This window comes from Diorhabda sublineata, chromosome 1, assembly GCF_026230105.1.
Source record: "Diorhabda sublineata isolate icDioSubl1.1 chromosome 1, icDioSubl1.1, whole genome shotgun sequence".
NCBI lineage: Eukaryota > Metazoa > Arthropoda > Insecta > Coleoptera > Chrysomelidae > Diorhabda > Diorhabda sublineata.
In genome coordinates, this window is record NC_079474.1 from 14,060,156 (window position 1) to 14,075,976 (window position 15,821).

Genomic DNA, 15,821 nt, shown 5'->3' on the forward strand with positions numbered 1-15,821 from the left:
TTACGAAAACCTTTTTTTGAAACGTCATTTTCTGTCTATATTGAATTCGAATAATTGTTTCCTAACAAAAATAAACGAAACCAATACAAGTCATTTTTTGAGAAAATTGAACTAGAAGAAACTATTTCTTGTTCATATTGGATTTTTTGATACATTTAATTTTCTATTTTCCAAATGATGAAAAACACATAAATCAAAAAACAATTGAAAAAACCTTATTTCTGTAAACCTAGACTTAATCTCGTAATAATGAATATTGAAACTCAATTTGCACTGTGTATTTTCAAAATATGATCTGGATTTTATAGAAAAAAACTACAATTTTTTCGTTGTTAATACTTCAATTAAAAAGCCAATTAATGTATACATTACATGTCTGCTGAATGCGAGTACATCTTTAAAAGATTTACGAGATCTATAAATCTTCTATTATATAAAATTTGAAATCGTTACTCATTGTCAGTGACACATTGTAATTAAACCTCGGTTTTTAATTACAATTTTTTTTTGTTACAGAGACAACGTCAGCAACTTTATCAATTGGTGTCGTAATTCCTTGAAAATAATTGAATGTCTGTTATTCGAAACAGACGATTTGATAATGCGAAAAAATGAAAAACATGTAATTCTATGTTTATTGGAAGTTGCCAGGAGAGGTGCCAAGTAAGTAAATACAAAAATATTTCGATGTTTTCTCCGATTTATCGTACAAAATTATAGTGGAAGCAAGAATATAAACCAAGCTTTTAAAACCCGGCACACACGATACGGTATACCCATCAGGTACACCTAGAATTCACACACGTGGTGGTAAACCGAAAGATTTTAGCTTAATAGAGCAAATAAGATGCTGAAACTGCGGATTCTCTTTATTCACATTATTAATACTATTCATTTTTTCGACAATTGCTACTCTCGTACACTTTTTTCACTTCATGCATCCATGATAATCTCGGTCGTCCATAATTGTTGCTTTCAGTCCCATTTGCCCTTTTATTGCGTCGTTACTGGATTTACATAACCTCGACGTTCTATTTGTTTGTCTGCGTCAATTTCTGCCCTCTACCTGCGAAGAGGTCCTACCGAATTAACCCAAGCAGATCTCATGAATGAAGAAAGGAAAAACAGCTTACAACGATAGCACAAACAGCGAAATTCATAGGAAAATGGCCGATGGACTTACCGCCTTTTTCCACAGATAGATACCAGGTTGAACCGTCAGCATGAAGAAGTCAATTATTTCTTGAAGTATGGATGTTTCCGGGAATACCAGTATCGTCCTGAGCCGGTGTAAACGAATATCATCCTGCAGTTTCATCCGGAGACCTTGGTGAGGACCATGCACTCAAAGGAGACAGCTTGGAAAAAGACAAACTTTTTCGCGACTGAGGTCCTCAAAAAATTCAGCTGTTTAAAGATCGATCGGGTAGCTAGTGAAGCAGGCAGTTGAAGAAACTGCAAAGCTACCAGATGGTTGAACTTTCTTTTTCAAAATGCTCGCCATGCAGTCGGTTGATATCGTAGTGGACTCCAAGTATCTTTAGATAAATTGTTGCACTGTAGTGTCTGAAGGCATTACATCAAGACGATCGAAATCATAAAACGTGAAGGAACTCCAAAGCTCCATTTAGTCAATTGATGTAGTATTGGAGCTGGTGGTCTCTTTTGAGAGGCATAGTTTAAGAGGAGCGTGCGTTTTCCATAGAAGCCTATGTTTCGAGCAAATGTTTTGTAATTGCAAATTGCTTCAATTTACCACCGGCGGTTCCAGTTCCAGATCGGAAACCAGATGTTATGTGGATCATTACGTTGGTACAAAGTAAGAACTAGAATTCTTTATCACATTAAATCACCTGAAAACAATGAGGCGGTGGGAGCTTCATCACAGCATATTGCGCCTCTGTCCTTGGAATATTCTAACTTCTGTGAGAGGAATCCTCTATCTATAATGTGATGTTTATGTCGACGCTATTATTTTTTCAGTGATATCACTGTGTTTTGCTATATCCTCGGAAGAAATTATTAGTCTTTGATTCTTTGAGGGAAACGACGTAATTATAGTTGGTATTACAGTCTAGATGAATTAGGCCTGGGGAATATTTGGTTCCAACTGGGCGGTGAGACGGTACACACCGCAAAAGCATCGATTGTTTTATGGGAACACTACCCTGAAGGCCTTATCTCAATCATAGGAGTGGCCGATTTAATCTTCCGATTTATCCCCTTGATGTTTTTTGAAATCTCGTGTTCATTTGAACCTTCAAAGGACTTACAAAGATTTAAATAACAATATCCAGGAGTATATTACCACCAAAACACCTGCTAGATATTTAACACTTCTGGTGTTCGTGTAAAGGATAATTATATGAATTTATGAAATTATTGTTAAAAAACATTAAAATGTGATTTCTATTCGACATGTTGTTGAATAGTTGTTGAAAGTTTTCACCTACTGGGAACTGAATATTCAACTCATTCACTTATTTTCACATACTCAATAAGATGTTTATCTATTAATTGTACGGGATTCTCACTTATTAATTCTATAACTGATTTGGACATAATAGAAAGCTAATAATGTATAATTCTCTATACAAATAAACAAAAAAAATTATCTACCTTCTTCCAATTCACACAATCAATATGGAAATCCACATAATTGTGTATTTTCTAATTGGTTATACGTAAAACGAAGTTTCTCATTTTTTAGAAAAAGAGGTTATGTCTCAGATTTATAACACAATAGATAATTGTTAGATGATTTAATTATATTAATACATACTTCTATATGGACAGTTTCTATAAGTGGAAGCTGTTCCGATTAAGGAAGATAGAATTACAACGATTTCTCTATCTTCCGAGTGTCCAAGTCGGTTCTGCGCATTCTCAAGCATGGGCAGTATAGATAAAGTGTCTCGATATATACAGGGTGTTCCCAAATTCATGCACAAACATTCAGGAGGTAATTTCTCGTATGAAATTCGGATGGGTCTTTTCTATAACAAAATTTCGTTAGCTCACCCTTTTCCGAGATAATACCTTTAAAAGAATGTGACTAAAATAATTTTCTTAATTTTCCTTTAGAATTTTTTTCAAGTGAAAACGTATATTTCTCATACAATTACATATACTTGATGTATATAGTGAATATATACAGGGTGTTTCCAAATTCATGCGACAAAATTCAGGAGGTAATTTCTCGTATGAAATTGAGTTGGAACTTTTCTATAACAAAATTTTAATTATACCTTTAAAAGGAGGTGACTTAAATTGAGTTTAAAAGTTAATCGACTCCAAATTAAGTACAAATCCAATTAACTCTTGGTCTTAATCTTGTGGAGTTTTTTATTTTCGTTAGAAATAACAAATAGTTCAATATTTTTTATAATCATTCTTACAGTTTATTTCTTATACAAATTTTCATTAAAACCAACTATGAACTATTAAATTTCAATGCACAAATCAAACACTGTATAACCGAGGAAGTGTTATTTCGGTTTGTTTGAGGTAGGTACCCGTATTTGTTTTCTTAAGATCACAGCTGCTAACCGTTATTTGTAGTAAGCAAACTGCGAATTATTTCATTTACATTACCTAATTGAATTTGTTCTGCTGATATTGTAATAGAGAAATATCACAATACACCTTGTGATGTGTGAATATTTACCAGGACTTCTGGGAACGTCTAGAAGGAATTAAACCAGATGGTGCATGTCACTGGGATTTTATTTCACCACTAATTATCATTTACAGATATTCCTGACCCCAACAAAAAACTTTTATTTTCAAATTTTTATAAAGTTTCTAAGAATTTTGATTAATTAATAATTAATAACTAATTAATAATCGGAGTATAGCCCATCGTATTCTATGGTTTCAAAGCAACGTTCAACGAGCTCTTTGGAACCATTATTTAGGCTTCGATGCAATAAATTTTCGCGCTGCGTTTCTCTCCTTTGGATTCAAATTTTTCCCACGCAAGAATTTCTTCATGGATTTGAATACATAGTAATCTTATGGTGTAAAATCCGAACTAAACACTGTACGTAGTAAGAGTTAAATGCTCAATGTTATCGGTTAACTAAATTTGGATATTTTTCCGATCAATCCTCATACATTTGATAGTTTGAGAATCTAAAATATACTGAAGTTTAATCATTTTACCAGATATACAAGAATTTTCGCTCAAATCGACCTCTTGGGTTCTGGTACTTGTCTCCCGCTTCTCACCAGTTGAAGTTGGTTAGAATTGTCACTTTTTATGAGTCAAAAAACTCAAAGGAAGTCCACAACTTCCTCCAAGACTTTCTTATAGCTTTATAAGTGATTCTATTCCATGCCTCAGCTCACCAGTAAGTTACAAATGTCAAATTCTTAATTTTATATTCCCTAAATTCATTCCTCTGCATGTTTTAGAAATGCAGCGAGTTATTTTTTTCATTTAGCATTTGAATGATATTATTTCAAGATAAGGAAATATTTTATTACTCATAAAAAACTCAAAAATATTAGGTGGGATCACCAGTCAATGGTAGACCAGTTCAATAGACGGTTATCGTTCTACAAGAAGCTTGGGATAATTTTTGTTAATAGACTTAAGAGAAAAAAATACATGGAAAGTATTATGCAATATTTTGGCGTAAACATCAGGTACAAAAACTGCATTTTGCTAAGCTGAACATATTGTTTTGTGTCTACAATGAATAAGAGCACGGCACTTGAAAGCTGGAGAGCCATGCGTGATCTCATTAATTTTTAAACAAGCATCAACGATTCTATTTAAACTTTGAGATACTTCAACGGATTTCAAACAATTAAATGAGTGTCTTCTTAAAATTTCTATTTTAATAATCAACATTTTGAATGAATTTCACTTGAAAACTGTAGAGCCATGCGTGATCTCACTAATTTCATTTTTAAACAAGAATCAACGATTTTATTGAAACTTTGAAATACTACAACGTATTTCAAAAAATTAAATGAGTTTCTTCTCAAAATTTCTATTTTATTAAGCTACATTTGGCATGAATTTCACTTGAAAACTGTAGAGTCATGCGTGATCTCACTAATTGAGGAAAATGTTTTTCGACTACTTCCGACAACAATCTTTCTAACTCTGAGAAATAAAAATATTTTCCACTACATTTGATTCATTGTGTCTAACGTATATTTCAAAATTAATGTGAACAGTGTTTCACAATCTATCCCGAAATATTTCTACCGAAGCAATAGTCAAAATTGTCGAGGCAATTCCTTTGGATTCCTCTGGATCGATCTACATCGTTTTCGTATTTATTTAAGATCTTCTAATTATTAAGTTGTTTGTTTCAGATTTGGTATGTTGGCACCAATAATAGTCCAAATGGAACGACAAATCGATAGAGAAATAGCAGCCGATCAAAGGAAATCAGGTGTAAATTTCAACGAAGGATTAGACAACCATAATGGTATTGACGACGATAGCGATAGCGATATAGAAGACGAAGAAACCGTTCTTATGTACGGACCTATGCCACAAATCATTACCAACGACCTCAAAAGCTTGGATGAGATGGTAAGTTGATTTGTACATCAGTAAACGTTTACAAATTTGAAAAAATTAAAGAAACTGTATATAAACTATGAATTAGAAGAAGAATAAGCATCATTCATACAAACGAAAGAAAACGGGAACAAGAAGACTTTCATTGATCTAAGAGCAGCAGTTGACGCTGTAGATATAACAAAAGGTGCTCGGTGGAGATGGAACCATCAGAAGTACGAAAAATAGGAATGAAATCTAATGAAGAGATAAGATAACTAAATAAATTAAAGACAAAACCAAAATAGAAATAAAATAAACTGTAAAGACAAGAAACAAAATATATATGGGGGTTATAACAGAAATAACTATAAGGAAGAATAAATAACGAGATTCTTCTATACATAGACAAGGCCACACATGTGGAAATGGAATTGGAAATGAATATAATAACGAAACCAGCATATACAATCGAAAATTAAGCTTTAAAAGAAAAGGATGATTACAACAAAAAGAATAACAATAGAAACAAAGTGAAACAAATGAAGAAATAAGGCAACTAACGGAACCAGAGCGAATGATGAGAAAAATAAAGAGAAAATGTAGAAAAACGGTAGAAAGGAGATAGACATACATTAAAGAAGATATAACAAATAAGGGAGATATGAGAAATGAAAAACGCTGGAAGAAAACTAAAGAAGACGAAAATGGATGAATGAATGGGTATTTATCACTTGTTATACTAGGTATGGCTATTAGTAACGACACTATAGGAAATGCATTCGGTATCGGAAAAGTATAAGATTTTCTTTTCAGAAAATTTCATTCTAAATTGTACAGAGTTACATTCAGATGATATCAGATCAGAGTATCGATATTCACTTTTGTTTGTATAATTTTTTATATAGATCTTTGTCATAAAAACAGTGTTTCTTAAACTTTATGCCTCTTCAAACTAGATACACTTTCTCAGCTCAATCTAAACCTTTCACACCACAAATTCCTCGGGAATCAATGCATACAAAATAACAACAAGAATGGTACATCCACATTTGTTTGCCAGAAGTCTTTTTCTTCCTCTGTATCAGATCCTGGGACGTGGACTGCCAGCTGTCCATCCATCTCTTAGGTGGTTCTCTTTTCCCTATCGGTTTCCTTTCAAGTACGATGCGTGGCAGTCTACTCTCTACCAGTATCTTTTTCTTTGTCTCCCCCATCTTACAATGTCTTGTCAGAAGTGTTCGAAAAAATCAGGGAAACCAAACGCAGAAGACGAATCATTCTTTACCACGACAATGGGGGCTGTCACACATCAGTTCAAACAAAAATGTTTGTGAATCAAAAGTCAAATCATTGAATTGACGGGTCATCCGCCGTTTGACACCTAGTGATTTCCGAAGATCAAAAATAAATTGCGAGGTGTTTTTCTACACCTGAAGAAGCGGTTGATGCGTTCAAAGCACATGTTATGGAGGTATAGGTCTTAATGGAGACTGTTTTGGAAAATAATCAAGTCATATCCAATTATGAATATTTGTTTTTTTTTGTCTATCTTAAAACTTATTTAGCAACTCTCGTTTCTGTAATAAAATACCAAAATTTGAACTATCTATCTTAATCACCAGTATATCGATGATGAGAATTTTGTAATAATAAAAAATTTATCGTTAACAAAGTTTTCTAAAACTGCAGTATCATTTTCAGAATACATATTGTGTCTTAAACTATTGACTAATGTCTTTAACCAGTTTCTTTTTTGTGGTTGTTTTTTTTTAAATACATTAACAGACTCTCGCATTAATTTTTTCCTTAATGTGTTAGCGAACTGAAAGTACCTATGAACATATGCAAATCAAGCAATTATGGAACAACTAATTAATTCAATAGTCTAAAGAAACACCTGTTCTCTAAAAACTGGAGAAAAATATTAATGAAGAGAAGAGAAGTTTTTAAAATAAACAAATGTAGTGGGATTGTAGAAATTTCAAAAACAATATCAATTAATATCGTTAATATATTCCGAGTTTTTTTTATTAGTCAATAAGATTAATAGACATACAAAACATTGTTGCAAACTGCGTGAGAAATTCTTTTTAATTTACTTGTATTCCCTTGTAGCTAGGCGATCTGAATATCTGCGTGAAATTAGTAATAAAAGAAGTAACTACCATAATATCTATTACTTAGACAAAAACTAGATTAATATTTCATAAAGTATAGGCAAAAAACAATATCACACTTCCCATAATAGAAAAACTTTCCACTAGAGTAAAACATCATTCGAGTAAAATAAAGAAGAATGGATGCGTGCTAACTATTAAATTCTATTACCAAGTGGCACTAATGATCAATCAAAAATTCTGCATTTTTTTTTGTCAAACATTGCCAATGGAAACATCTTTACGACGCTGTTTTTGTTCCATTGTGAGTAAACGCGGCACCAATCTTAAAATGCCTACCATGTCTTCTAGCTGGAGCAGTTTCAATCGACAATCATCCAGTACCGCTTGGTGGATTTTCTCAAACATTTCTGTAGCCGTTACCTCATTTGGTCAACTGCTGGTTTTCGCAGATCGTACGGCTTCGTTTTAACTCAGCTAGTGTTGATAACGAGGAAGCAGTCTCACCCAGAGTAGAACCTAGCTCTGGATTGGACACTAACGCCTTTCAAATAACTTGAAACATACACTGTATATATCGTGTACTTTATTATTGCAGTGGTATTTTTCAAGCAACTACCGCCATCTCTTTGTCGTAATAGAATGAATACGAAATGGGATTTAGAGTGGAAATTCATACTACTGTCCAATTTGCTCTTCGAAAAGTAAACGCTTGTGTCGAAAAGGTAGAGCGACGTACTTTTTGAGTTTTTTTTGCGTCCACAGTCTTCTCTTTTGCTATATGACATTTCTTATTGGGATACCCGGTAAAATTTAGAGGGAAAATTGCTGATCACAACGTTTTCTGTTTCGTCATCCACAATAACTGTATTGTAATTCTTATTTACGGGCGAATAAACGTTACGACAAATAAATATAAACAATAGTATTTAAAAAATAGCGAGGTTGAAATTATTTGAAACATTTAATTAATTAAGAAATCATTTTTTTAGTTTTCCGCTTGTGTAGTTTCACTCGTGTACATTTTTACAAAACTTTTTTCAACAAAATCCTTTGAATTATGCAAAGAAACTACTTGACCTGTTTTATTACATACTAACTAAAAATATACGATAAAAATTAAAAAGTACGTTAAGCTACGTCACAATATTTTCGAGAATAGTTTATTGGTATGGACTTAATTGAGGGTACAAAAAAAAATTTACAAATTAAGCATTTATTAATTATAATATATAAACGCAGGTCAATAAAACAGCATATTTCTATGGTGGGGAACTTAGTTGGAAGCGATAATCTTTCTTATTTAATTTAAAGTTGAAAACGCTATTGAAAAGGCACAAAATATTGTTACAAAAGCTTAAGCGATAAATCAACTAGCTTTTATCAAAACGCATCACAGATTTGTAATAAAAATTCAAAAAACAATTTAGAATAACAAAAAATATTCAATAGAATCGGTTGAAATTGATAAACAATTCAAAAAAATATTTCCAAGGTTTGAGGTAAACTTCTTAATTCAGTAGATGAAAAACTATTTTAGAAAAAAGCATAAGCTTCAAAACCCTCGAAAAATTTACGATATTCTGAAAAGAAACTTCGAAATTGATGTAGGCATATAATTTTCTGGTTAGTTAAGTTGCGAAAACACCTTATCAGTTTTAAATAAGAAAAATACAAAATGCGCATTTTTTTATTTTTGTGATTTAAGCTTATTTCGATCGTATAGCCACTGCAAATTCTTCATCAACACCTCCTATGAAAATAACTAACTGGGTTGTGATTCAAAATGATTGAAAACGCTTCAGAACCAATCAATTTTTCGGTATCTGGAGCCTTGAAATAAGACAAAAATGCTAAACTTCGATAATCTCGAGAACGATCCGGAAGAAATCGAAAATATTCTATAAATTATCGGAGAATTTGCAAAAACGACAACGAGAATTCTGGAAAACTCGGAAAAGAAACCTTGAAAAACGAGAAAATGCCGATCAATTTTCGGAAGATATGGAAAACGCGAGATATCTCTATCAGTTGAGAATTGTATGTGTCGATAATCCTATTAAATATTCCGACAGTAATTTCATTTTGAATACGGTTTAACACTTTTTTTAACTGTACCTACAATGATGGTTTTTTTTGTACGTTCGTTTCGAAAATGTATTAATTTCATTACGGGACAAAAAAGCTACCGTTATCTTTTATTTCCGTACTTGTTACATTGTTTGCGTTGCAAGATTGGGCGTTTTAGTGAGTCAGAAAAATTAACCTCCATTAAAACTATTGAATAGAATGAAATGAATACAAATCGGTTCTTGAATGTCTAATTAATTATGTGCACTTAGTACTTACGTTAAATTTTTGAATAATTAGGAATAGAATGCTTTTGAATAATGCACTGTTAACAAACAATTATTACTATAACATACAGAGTGCAACAAGACAATGAGAACAAAAATATTCGCTTTTAGTAGCTTACAACGATAAACTGTTAACGTAGCACACTTATATAGTAGCCTACAGTATTGAAATAGTAGCCTAAAACGCTATTAGTTGCCTAAATGGTAGCCTACAATACTACAGTAAGGCACTATTATTGCCTAAATAGTAGCCCATTGTATCAAAATAGTAGACGAGGACACTTATTTGCCTAAATACTAGTCTACAGTAACAAAATTGTTGCTTAAGACACTATTAGTAGCCTAAGTACTAGCGTACAGTATAATAATAGTAGCCTAAAACACTTATTTGCCTAAATAGGATAGTACAGTATTAAAAGTGTTAGTATTACTTGCTTGAATAGTAGCCTACATTATTAAAAAAGGTACCCCAAGACACTATTTGCTCAAATAATAGCTTAAGATAGTATTAGTTCCCCAAACAGCAGCCTACGGTATCAAATAATAGCCTAAGATAATATTAGTCCCGCGAATAGTAGCCTATAGTATCAGATAATAGCCTAAGATAGTATTAGCTCCCCAAATAGTAGCCTACAGTATCAAATAATAGCCTACGATAGTATTAGCTCCCCAAACAGTAGCTTACAATATCAAATAATAGCCTAAGATAGTATTAGTTTTCCAAACATAGCCTACAGTATCAAATAATAGACTAAAATAGTATTAGTCCCGCAAATAGTAGCTTACAGTATCAAATAATAGACTAAGATAGTATTAGCTCCGCAAATAGTAATAGTAGCCCACAGTATTAAAAAAGTAGCCTTACAGTATTAGTTGCTTAAATAATAACTTATAGTATTAAAATAATAGCCTAAGATACTTATTTGCCGAAATCACAGTATACATTATTGAAATAGTAGCCTACGATACTATTAGTTATCTAGATAGTAACCTATAGTATTAACATAGTAGACCAGGTCACTTATTTATCTAAATAGTAGCCTACAGTATCAAATAATAGACTAAGATAGTATTAGTTCCGCAAAAAGTAGCCTACAGTATCACATAATAGACTAAGATAGTATTAGTTCCGCAAATAGTAGCCCACATTATTAAAAAAGTAGCCTTACAGTATTAGTTGCTTAAATAATAACTTATAGTATTAAAATAATAGCCTAAGATACTTATTTGCCGAAATCACAGTATACAGTATTGAAATAGTAGCCTACGATACTATTAGTTACCTAGATAGTAATCTATAGTATTAACATAGTAGACCAGGTCACTTAATTATCTAAATAGTAGCCTACAGTATCAAATAATAGCCTAAGATAGTATTAGTTCCGCAAATAGTAGCCTACAATATCAAATAATAGACTAAGATAGTATTAGTTCCGCAAAAAGTAGCCTACAGTATCAGATAATAGCCTAAGATAATATATAAGATATATAGTAGACACTATAAATTGTTTAAATTGAAGCCTAAGACACTTAATTGCCTAAACAGTAACCCACAGTAATAAAGTTGTAGCCTAATACACTATTGGTTTTATAAATTGTAGTCTACACTATCAAAATATTAACCTTTTCTTTATTATTATTTCACTTTTTACTCATTAGTTTTATCTTCTTTTTCCTTTGATTGTTAGATGACTTCTATAATTTCTTGAGCAAATCTCATGGCCTCCCCCCTGCCTTGACGTTCGTAGCAGCATGGCATGTATGTTTGGTGTTGCTAATTGATAGTCTTCTTATTAACATAGAATCTCTTCTATGAAAAAAGTTCAAGAAAATGTGAGAAATGGATAGATAGGTGTTGTGAGTTGCTGTCATACTGCTGAGCTTAACCTCAAAGTCTTCAGCTTAAGAATCTTCCTCAGGAAGAGGTATACGGACTCATTTGAGGGTACTAGTTGATATTACATTGGACGCCACAGTTTTGTAAGTTCGGAACCAAAAGTAATCAGAGGTAGCAAGATCAAGTGCATATGACGGATGAAACAATAAATATTAATGCTATTAGATTAATTATTGATCCAACTGGAAGTATTAACTTTCATGGAAGCACGGATAATGTCCGAAGTTTCGGCCATTTATTGATCTTCTTTATACATCCACAACAATAAATAGAATTTATTGTTTTAGATAGAATCGAAAAATAATTTTTTCTAGACGTTGCTAATGAATATTACATCACAATTAACGGACTAAGTTTAATCAAAATCGTAACAGGCCAATTGGCACGTTACATTGTTTGGTATTATTTCTTTCTTCATTTTTATTAACTTTGTTATTTATTTCGTCAGCACTAGCTGCTCCTAGAAATTAACCTTATCTCCAATCTCAAGCAGTATATTGAATATAATCATTCTGATAAGTGATCGATACCAGGTATCTGATTTCGGTAGTTAACAGTACAAATTTCATCTAAGACAATCGTTTTCTATTAGTAAGAATTCAATTAGAATAAATTAATGCCACTGTCATTTATGAATCGGTAGATTGATTAGAGATATTGATATTTAAATTCCACTCTCAACGAACGGAAATCCTTTTAAATAATTAAAGGTCCTTATTAGTCAATTGAATGGTGTTAATATCAATTTTAAACCGGTATCTAATGTTACTTTATATAGCAAGGACTTCATCTGATAATGTATTATCCACCTGGGTCGAAGATTTGAGCTCGATGGTTAATGAAACTTATTCCTTTGATCAAATCGTCGATGGTAACGGCAGTTTTGCAAAAATTTTTCTTAAAACGAAAGGTATAACCTCTAATTCCTGACCAGAATTTTTTGTGTGGACCTGATAAAGATCTTATCAGGTTATTCCGCAACCTGGATAGCCTAACAAGGACTGATGAGGATATAACGCAGATCAGTAATGAGGTCCTGATCAGGATTACCTTATATGATTCTAATCAGAATCAGCTCATAAGATCCTTATCAGGATTACTTTACATTACTTGGACTTGGACAATTAACTGACATATTCCTGATTAGATTTTCCTTCTCGTTTGTATTGAAGTGAGGGGCTCACACAAGGAAGAAAGTCTAAAGAAAAATCAATTTATTTTCAAACGGGTCAATTTAATGTGATCCTAGTGTGAACCTCGTCAGGATAAGATAATAAGTAATATTTTGCTTTCCAATAAGTTGATCCTGGGAGGTTTTTTATATAGATTTGATCAGGAAAACCTGATGGAAAATTAATTTATTGTAAATGCGATTATCCTTATGCGTTCCTAGCGTGGATCTCGCCAGATTTGTTTTAACCTGATAAGGTCATTATGAAAAATTCTAGTAGGGTTATTGAAGGACGTCTAAATAAAGGGATCCATTTAAATTTCGTTTGAATTAGGTCCTTGAGAACCAGAACCAGAACAATTGAGACACGTCAATTTGTAATTTTAAATGCGCATTTTTAGTGGTATTTCTTTTAACGTTAAATGGTGATGGCCTCTTTTATAATGGCAACATACGAGGTCTGACTATTAAATAACGATGCTCCCCTTTAATATACTCCCCTACCCTCGCCACACAGCTTTCCATACGTTTTTTCCATCGATCGAAGCAGTTCTGGAAGCCTTCTTCGATAAGGATCTCTGCCGTTTTTTGCTTTACCGCTTCCATCGACTGAAATCGGGTCCCTTTCAAAGCAGATCTTTTTTTAACCTTTCGAGGAAATCTGATCAGACCCTTTGACGCAAGAGGTTTTGGTATAGAGTCAGATTTTTTGGCACCAACTACGCACAGACTTTTTCTTTTTCTTTTTGGCCACTGTTTCCATAGTTGAAACAGTCATAGGGCGACCTAGGCGCTGGTCATCTTCAGTGCCCTCACTGAAGCGCTTACATCATTCAAAAACACGCGCACGAGATAGAGAATTGTCCCCATAGGCCTTTTGCAACAATTTATAACACACAGTCGGAGTTCTTTTCAATTTAACGAGAAATTTGATATTGATACGTTACTCCTGTTTTTCACATGTTTTTATTTAATAACCAGACCTCGTGTGCTTTCGAATACTTGATGGAATCTTCTTTATTTGTTTGCGTATCTCAAACTGAAAGCGAAATTAGAGAAAATGTACCGCAATAGTGGAAGAATGGGGCACTGTTTACTAAAACTTGTTTCTCAATGAATCACTTCACGACAATTACAAACTTCTATAAACAGTAGGTATTAGTCAATTAAAAATAAACCAACAACAATAAATCCTTTAAACAAACAAGACGTATCCATTTCACAGCCTACTGTAATAATAATTCGAACTAATGTTATAAGAAACAGCTATTGTTTGAAGACAATTGAATGTTGTAGTAAAATAATCTACGACTTTCTATCGACAATTTTAACTGCAACTTCGTGCTCGAATCTTTAGAAAAATCGAAAAATATATAAACAAAATACGTGGGAAATTTTATTATTGATGACCTGCGGGTGTTCCGTCTCAAAAATAGCTTTATTTGGACGTAGAAAACACGTACAGAGTAAACAGAAATGAAAATTTCAAATTGATCCTACCCGAAAAGGAATGTAACGAGCTTAAGAATGAAAGTAAAAGGTCTATTCAAAAGTGAATAGAATCGTTGACATCTGGTTTATAACACGAGCTATAAAATACGATGTGTAGTTATTAATATAAGAAACTACAAGCAACCCTAAACTTTATTATCTTAGTGCCTCACTCGATACACTTTTATTTTAAAAGAATACTTTTTTTATTAGAACAAATGAAAAAAAAAATGAATTTGAAGAATGAGTTTTCCTGAAATACTATTTATTAGGTTTCAATTTGATATTGATAGACACACACAGTTATGATACAGTCTGTTGATCAATTTGAAGCTTTCTGGTAAACTATGTTTTGTTTTGTGGTACGTAAATAACCAAATATGTTGGTTTTCCGTTGCGCGAACACATGGTCCAAGAGCGAAGCTACTAACTACTGGCCATGCGATTTATTTATGGTCATCGCAAAGTCCAGACGTACTGGAAATTGAAAAGACACCCTCTCCATTATAATTTTCCTTTTTGACGTTATTCATCACCTTTTTCACAGCCAGTCCTTGTTCCATTGCACAGTTGAGGTTTGAAGGTAACCAACTGACCTGGAAGAAAATTTGATTGATATCCTAGACATCTGTCTAACTCAACCAAAATAGTTATTTAACTGTTGCACTAGATCTGAGAAAACGCGCTGAATAAGCTTCTCTTTTGAGTCTGTAATGGGACAGAAATCTGTGGGTAATTTGATGAATCCGGTCGAGGTGTCCACTGGAACTTGATTATTTCCAACGTCTAACAACTACTTCGCAAATACAAAATATTTTACAGCTTTAGTATCGTTTTAATAATTAAAAATTGATGTTCAAACCTTTTTCAGTCTTAAATAAAATATATTGATAAAGACGGTCGATTTTTACCTGCTTATTGAAACTAATTTTTCATCAAATATGACCAAAAATCAAAAATATATCTGTCTAAGAATGAAAAAGTTAAATAAATATTAGATCATAGGAATATTCGTAAAGGTTTCTAACATAAAAGAAAAAATTGTAAAATTTAAAAAACACAACATTACATCACCTTTTTTTATTAATAATATTGAATTGAAAATTCTGTTTCAGGTTAGGGATTTAGTTGAAAAATGTACCTGCCCCACCCAGTTTCCCATGATAAGGGTATCTGAAGGAAAATATAGGATTGGAGATACCAAAGTACTTATTTTTGTTAGGGTGAGTGTATACATATATTTTTTTTAATTAATATGTCAACA

At 32.5% G+C, this 15,821-nt stretch overlaps 1 protein-coding gene across 1 annotated transcript in view; it reads left to right on the top strand.

Moving 5' to 3' along the window:
• LOC130449345 (GAS2-like protein pickled eggs) overlaps positions 1-15,821 on the top strand; it is a 97,092-nt gene that overhangs the window by 74,288 nt on the left and 6,983 nt on the right. Inside the window, exons 4-6 of the mRNA XM_056787117.1 lie at positions 517-663; positions 5,332-5,554; positions 15,673-15,780. Coding sequence (XP_056643095.1) covers positions 517-663; positions 5,332-5,554; positions 15,673-15,780 — 478 coding nt within the window. The remainder of the gene's footprint in view (positions 1-516; positions 664-5,331; positions 5,555-15,672; positions 15,781-15,821) is intronic.